Here is a 7,313-nt window from a genome sequence, read left to right on the forward strand (position 1 = left end):
AGCAGACATCCCCAAGGACTCTTCATACACACACACACACACACACACACACACACACACGCCACACACACACCCTCGTAACTACAAAGCCTGTGGCATTGCACCCTAAAACTTGGCCACTTGCTCCGCCCCCGGGCCCCGCCTCCAATGCTCTCCCTCCCACTCCCACACCCGCTTTATAAAGTGGGGCTTTAGGTGCAACCGTGAAACGCTTATGAGCTACGGGCTCCAGATCTTCTTCTGCACTAGAGCAAGTCTAAGTCTGAGCCGGCTCCCCCAGAACTCCAGCTACTGGGTCTTGAACTCCTGCGTTCCGGAGTCCTAGCGTTGCTGCACCCAAGGCCACCCCCAGAATCATGCGCTGCGCTCCGACAGCAAGCGCTGCCCTGATGCTATGCGCGGCTACTGCGGGGCTTTTGAGCGCGCAAGGGCGCCCTGCACAGCCAGAGCCACCGCGCTTTGCATCCTGGGACGAGATGAACTTGCTGGCTCACGGGCTGCTACAGCTCGGCCATGGGCTGCGCGAACACGTGGAGCGCACCCGTGGGCAGCTGGGCGCGCTGGAGCGCCGCATGGCTGCCTGTGGTAACGCTTGTCAGGGGCCCAAGGGAAAAGATGCACCCCTCAAAGACTCCGAGGATAGAGTCCCTGAAGGTCAGACTCCTGAGACTCTGCAGAGTTTGCAGGTAGGTGCATCCACCAGGACTCTGACTCTACTTAGACTCGTTTTGGGTCCTCCAGGACCCGGGTGGAGAAGGGCCTCAGAGCAGACTGTGAAAGGGTAGAAGGGAGGGTGAATAAGAGGAGGTCGCCGACTTAAAGCCAGGTCTTCACTAGTCTTGCATATCTTTAGACTCAGCTCAAGGCTCAAAACAGCAAGATCCAGCAATTGTTCCAGAAGGTGGCCCAGCAGCAGAGATACCTATCAAAGCAGAATCTGAGAATACAGAATCTTCAGAGCCAGGTAATTACCCCAGCAATTGGCCCAAATCGGAAAGAGGAAACAAAATGGGGGTGAAATGTAGTGGTGAAATGTGGCTAAGCAGTTGTTATGGCATGAGTCAAAAGATCTAACCACCCGTTTCCTGTCCGGTCTTAGATAGACCTCTTGGCCCCCACGCACCTAGACAATGGAGTAGACAAGACTTCGAGGGGAAAGAGGCTTCCCAAGATGACCCAGCTCATTGGCTTGACTCCCAACGCCACCCACTTACACAGTGAGTATATCTGGTCTTTGCTGTCATCTGGCAACTCCCCAACCACCCCACTTGCCATTCCAATCCTTAGCCTTCTTGTCAGGTCCACCTTAATAGGAAAGAAAGAGATTCTGGCCTTGGGTTCCTGTGGGCTCACTAGGCTCTAGTCAAGGGTATTTTTATATATTGCACCCTCTTCACTTATAACCCTGCTTGGCCAGACCACCCCACCATTCTTTCCCAGCAAGAATCTTCCCAAAATCTTATTAGCCATTAACCAGAACAAGTAGAGGAAGGCTAAAGGAGCTAAAGTTTCAGGGGTTCTGGGAGATGGTGGTGTAGCTCAAGGACATCATCCAAAGGAATCCAGGGGTGTGTGTGTGTGTGGATGTGTGTGCGTTTCCGAGGTTTGGAACCCTCCAACATCTCTTGATATAACTATAAGAGGGAAAACCAGAGTAAGCACACCCCCACGCCAGCTCCTAGACTAGATACATCCTCTTACATCTTACAGATACAGATCCTTTGTCCTGAAAGCTTCCATCCAATCACATACACATATATACCTAACAGTTTTCCATCACAATTTCTAGGTCTTAGATTGTGGATGTCCATGCCCAATACTTTGTTTCAAATTGAAGTATGTGTGGAGCGAGGGAGTGCAGGGCGGGTGGGTCGGGGGTGCGGGGCACAGAGTCAGAGGCTCCCAGTTCCAACCCTGAGTTCATGCCTATTCGTTCACCCTTCTTGACATCTGTGGCTCTCCACAGCCAACTAGGTGAAAGTTTGGATATCCCCTTCACACCCTAAGGCTGCTTGCTGGCTTTCAGCCCAACCTCTTTAGACTTAATCCCTCCCCTGGCTTTTACTTAGGCAAGTACCTAAGCATGACAAGGGTCATGGATGAGCTTTTCCGGGGTCGGCAGGCATAGGTTCTGGATGGGTGATGTGGTGGAAGAGAAGAGCTGAGGGGGGTGGTTTTGTGGCTTTGGAGCTCCCAGACTCAGCCTAGCCAAGTAGAGGAAAGTTCAGAGCTGGAGAGACAAACAGCTGGCCCTAATGGGAACCACATGGGTGGTTTGGCAGTGTGCCTGTCCCGATTGGATGAGAGGAAAGTAGGGGAAAGGGAGCGAGCTGCCTGAGGGATTGGAAAGTATACTTCCCATCTTTCTGGGTCTGCCCCCACTCCTGGCAGTGCAGACAGAGCTGGCTGGCAGAAAGTGCCTGCATGCCCCTCCCCCAGTGACCTTTCTCCTACTTTCCCTGGCTGGGCTGGGGGTGGTTCTTCCTGAATTTAGAGGACTTGTCAAGGCCAAGTTCTTTCTCTCCTCCTCTCCTCTTTTTCTTCTAGAATTCTTCCTCTCCCCCTTCTTCTGGTAACAGACATGGCCGTAGCCCGCACACACCCCCAGCCTCAGTCTCCCATCCCACTGTCAGCATCTTCTACTAATTCAGAGTACCTCTTTGCTCTGTCAGCTCAGCTCTTGCCTTACCCCAGATCCACCCCTGTCCATTGTTTTAAGTCTTCACTGAAACACTGACTATGGGGTAGGCTCTAGGTGGTTACAGGTCCCTACTGTGGACAAACTTCCTCCTTGTCTCTGGCCTCAGTGGGAGGAGTGGGGACATGCCTCCAGATGACTCTTCATCAGTGATAATATCTCTATTCACTTTTGGGAGTCTAACAGGGCTTGAGAGAGTGGAACAGCATCCTTTTAGAAGCTGGGACCCAGAGAAAGGAATGGGAAAATGGAATCCCTGGCATCAGGACCATGTGCTGATTGTCAATAACAGGAAGGTGTGATACATGGGGAAAAGGCTCAGGGAAAGAAGCCAGAGAGGGTAGACAAGCAGAGTGGGAAGAGTGAAGATTGGTCAAGGGACTGACCAACCGTTCCTTAGTGTGCCTTGAGGACCCTACTGGAGAATGCTATAATGAGCCAGGAACAAGTTTAGGCAAATCACCCTGTGGGGCTCATCCTCTGCCACCAACCCTTCACACTCACCTGTCTCCTGAAATCGCTGGGGGCTTCTCTCCTGCTTCACTCTCTCCCTTTGTCTACTTTCAGGGCCTCCCCGGGACTGCCAGGAACTCTTCCAAGAAGGGGAGCGGCACAGTGGACTTTTCCAGATCCAGCCTCTGGGGTCTCCACCATTTTTGGTCAACTGTGAGATGACTTCAGGTAGGATGCACTAACCCCCCAAGGAGCCTCCTTGCCAGGCACAGCCCTGATGTCATAAAATAAAGCCATGTATAGCTCAATAATACAAGCACTTACCTAGCTTGTATAAGCTCCTGGGATCCTTCCACAGTAACACACACACACACACACACACACACACCCTATTATGCAGCTTGTAGGATGTAGTCTGTAGGAGGTATATAGATAATCTTTTTCCCTATTGACAGGCATCTCAAGCTCAGTGATAGGTTTCTGTGGTTAAGGTGTACGGCTGTCCAGGTCTAGTCATCTACAAGGTGAGATCAAGTCCAGCCTGGGTAACTTAGTATAACCCTGTCACGCAATAACAAAATATAAGTGAGCTGGGGACATAGCTTAATGAGAAAGTGCCTCCTAGAATGTACAAGACCCTAAATTCAGTGCATAGAACTACAGTTGGATATGGTGACTTGTGCCTATATTTATAATCCCAATACTTGGGAGGTTGCGACAAAAGGATTGTTGAAAGTGCAAGGCCAGCCTTATCTCAGTCTTCATGGGCTGGGAATAAAGCTCAGTTGGTAAAGCGCTTCCGTTGAATGTATGAAGCCCTGGCTTCCATCTCCAACACTGCATAAAATAGGTATCATAATTCAAGTTTGCTACCCAAAACTCTGGAGGTGGTAGCAGGCTGATGAGGAGTTTGAGATCATCCACAGTTACATAGTGAGTTGAAGGACAGCTTGGACTATAGGAAAAATTTGAGGTCATCCTTGGCTACAAAACCATGTTTTAAGCCAGTCTAAGGTAGAGACTCTGTTTCAAACAACAAAACACATATACTCCTGGTTCCCGAGGCAGGCTCCTAGGATGGAAGTCTGTTCTGGTCCCACCCCCTGCGGGGACTGATGAGTGTGTTGCCCTTCCTGGGATTGTATGGAAGCATGACATTAGGCTTGCAAGCTAGGTAGGACTATCAGTTTCCCTGTGAGAAGGGACTTATGGTGACTTTTTGTCTTTCTGGGCAGATGGAGGCTGGACAGTGATTCAGAGACGCCTGAACGGCTCTGTGGACTTCAACCAGTCCTGGGAAGCCTACAAGGATGGCTTCGGAGATCCCCAAGGTAGGTGTTTCTCTGGAGGCCATAGTGATGCAAGGAGCAAAGGGCACGAGAGTTGAGCCCGGCTCACATATGATTTCTCTTGATTCAGGCGAGTTCTGGCTGGGCCTGGAAAAGATGCACAGCATCACAGGGGACCGAGGAAGCCAATTGGCTGTGCAGCTCCAGGACTGGGATGGCAATGCCAAATTGCTCCAATTTCCCATCCATTTGGGGGGTGAGGACACAGCCTACAGCCTGCAGCTCACTGAGCCCACGGCCAATGAGCTGGGTGCCACCAACGTTTCCCCCAATGGCCTTTCCCTGCCCTTCTCTACTTGGGACCAAGACCATGACCTCCGTGGGGACCTTAACTGTGCCAAGAGCCTCTCTGGTAAGCAGATTTTATTCCCACTGTAGCCTACATTCAGTCCCAAAGTGTGCATCCATGCCTTGTCCCCCTTTTCTCCTTGCCTCCTGTGTGCCTATGGGCCAGTCATTGAGTTAATCTCTGCTGTTTTCAGTTTCCCTGTCTTTAAGTGAACATGATCATGGTGCCCACTTTTGAAAATTCAACTGAGAATACTTGTGGGTGTGTAGCTGACACAGGGCAAAGCCAAGACAAATCCTTGTCTTATTCTTTTCAATTCTGAGGTATAGGGTCTTGTGCCTGTTAGCCAAACATTCTGGCACAGAGCTACACCCTGGCCCCTGGTGTTTTGTTTTTGTTGTCTGTTTGACTCAGGGCCTCATATAGCTCCAGCTGGCCTTGAACTTGTTATATAGCTAAAGATAAGCTTAAAGGGTCAGCCTCGGAGCTGGAGAGATGGCTAAGTGGTTAAGAGCACGGACTGCTCTTCCCAGGGGTCCTGAGTTCAATTCCCAGCAACTACATGGTGGCTCACAACCATCTCCAATGGGGTCTGATGCCCTCTTCTGGTGTGTCTGAAGAGAGCAATGGTGTATTCATATTAAGTAAATAAACCATTTTAAAAAGGAGGGGGGCATCAGCCTCTAACTCCTGAGTGTTGGGGTATCAGGCGTGTGCCATTGTGCTCCTGAGGATCAATCCCACAATTCCATGCCTGGTAGGCAAGCACTGTAACAAATGAGCTACAGTACTAGCTCTTCTTCTGCTTCACTTATTCAGTCAGGATCAAACTATAAAGAGCAGGCTGGCCTCAAACTTCCTATCGTACTGCTGAGCACTGTGACTACAAATTTCTGCCCACAAGCTCTGCTTCATAGTGTAGCTCACTTGGCAGAGAACCTACCTAACATGAGTGAAGGCCTAGGCTTCATTGCCCATACCATATAAAACACGCGTGGTTGTACGGTGTCAACCATAGACTCAGAAAGAGGAGGCAGGTAAAGCAGAAATTTTAAATTGTCTTTGGCCACGTGGAGAGTTTGAGGCCAGCCTCCCGTCACAAAACAAAAATAAGACTTATGAGATGGCTCAGCCAGTGACAGTGTTTGCCTACAATCCTGAAGACCTAAGTTTGATCTCCAGGACTCACATAGTAGAAAGAGATCACTGGCTCCCACAAGCTGTCCTCTGACCTTCATACCCACTGTGGCATGTACACCCACACACATATACACGGGAACACAAAGTAAATAAATGTAATAAATTCTAACGGCGTAAAATCCAAAGTTCATCTTGTCTCCAGCTGTGCTTTCTTTCTCAGTATGGAAACTCAAGACCTTGACCGCATCTCCTGTTCTTTAACCCTATAGGTGGCTGGTGGTTTGGTACCTGCAGCCATTCCAATCTCAATGGACAATACTTCCACTCTATCCCACGGCAACGGCAGGAACGTAAAAAGGGTATCTTCTGGAAAACATGGAAGGGCCGCTACTATCCTCTGCAGGCTACCACCCTGCTGATCCAGCCCATGGAGGCTACAGCAGCCTCCTAGCCTCCTCACTGGAGCCTGGTTCCAGGCCTAAGAAGACAGTGACTTTGGTTGTGGCCCTGAGATTTGGCCATTCTCTGCTGGGGGCAGGAGCTCTAAGTAGGGCTATCTGCGTCTTGTGGACAAAGAAGAAGCCCGTAACTGGAGAGACTGGAGGACCCCTTTTCCGTGTCGGGGTCTGCAAGCATTGTTGTCTGAAACAGTCAGAGCAACAGGAAACAAATGGCCCAGACCCAGAAAACATGGGCTCGAGGGGCATTGAATATCACTTCCCGCCTACCAGAGAAGTTGGGGATGCAGAGGGACCACTTCAGTCCAACTAGCTGGGCCCTTAATGGCGGACTCAGTCATATTGACTGACTGGAGACAGGGTGCCAGGAGCCCTGGATACACTCATGGTGCTGTTGTGGGTGCTGTGGATGCACAGGTGCCAACTGTGGTTCCCAGGCACAGCTCACAGCATTCTTACAATAAAAACAACCTCAGAACATTTTGTTCTCTGTTGTTTCATTTGATTTTTCCAAGTGAATAGTTTCAAAGTTCGAGTAAACACGTTCCTCGGGTGGTGACCGTATTCCCAGATCCGTTAAGGACAGAACTGGTTGGCTATTCCTTCCTAGTGATTTCAGCTTCCTTCTTTTAGTATTTCATGATGTGAGCCTCTCTTGTTTATATTTCAAAATCTCAAAACAGGTCCAGGGAGGTGGCTCAGTGATTAGGAATACTCGTTCTTCCAGAGGGCCTGGGTTTGGTTCCCAGCCTTCACATAGCAGCTAACAATACCCTGAAACTCTACTTCAAGGGGGTCCAATGCCTCCTCTGACCTCCACGGCTCCTGTACAAATGTGAGACATATGCAAATATTTAGGCACACACATAGGAAAGAAAATATTTTTTAGAAAACAGAGTTAGGGAAATGGCTTAATGATTCCAGAC

General features: G+C 49.9%; 1 protein-coding gene across 1 annotated transcript; it reads left to right on the top strand.

The window, feature by feature from the left end:
- The first annotated feature begins 200 nt into the window (after window positions 1-200).
- Angptl4 (angiopoietin like 4) lies at window positions 201-6,867 on the top strand. Its single transcript, XM_021186292.2, has 7 exons — window positions 201-686; window positions 854-964; window positions 1,100-1,217; window positions 3,266-3,379; window positions 4,387-4,482; window positions 4,571-4,852; window positions 6,199-6,867. The coding sequence occupies exons 1-7, from the start codon at window positions 357-359 to the stop codon at window positions 6,378-6,380; spliced, it is 1,233 nt and encodes a 410-aa protein (XP_021041951.1). The 5' UTR covers window positions 201-356; the 3' UTR covers window positions 6,381-6,867.
- The last annotated feature ends 446 nt before the right edge of the window (window positions 6,868-7,313 follow it).

The sequence above is a fragment of the Mus caroli genome, unplaced genomic scaffold (genome assembly GCF_978045245.1).
Source record: "Mus caroli unplaced genomic scaffold, Mus_caroli_1 scaffold_18, whole genome shotgun sequence".
NCBI classification, from domain to species: Eukaryota; Metazoa; Chordata; class Mammalia; order Rodentia; family Muridae; genus Mus; species Mus caroli.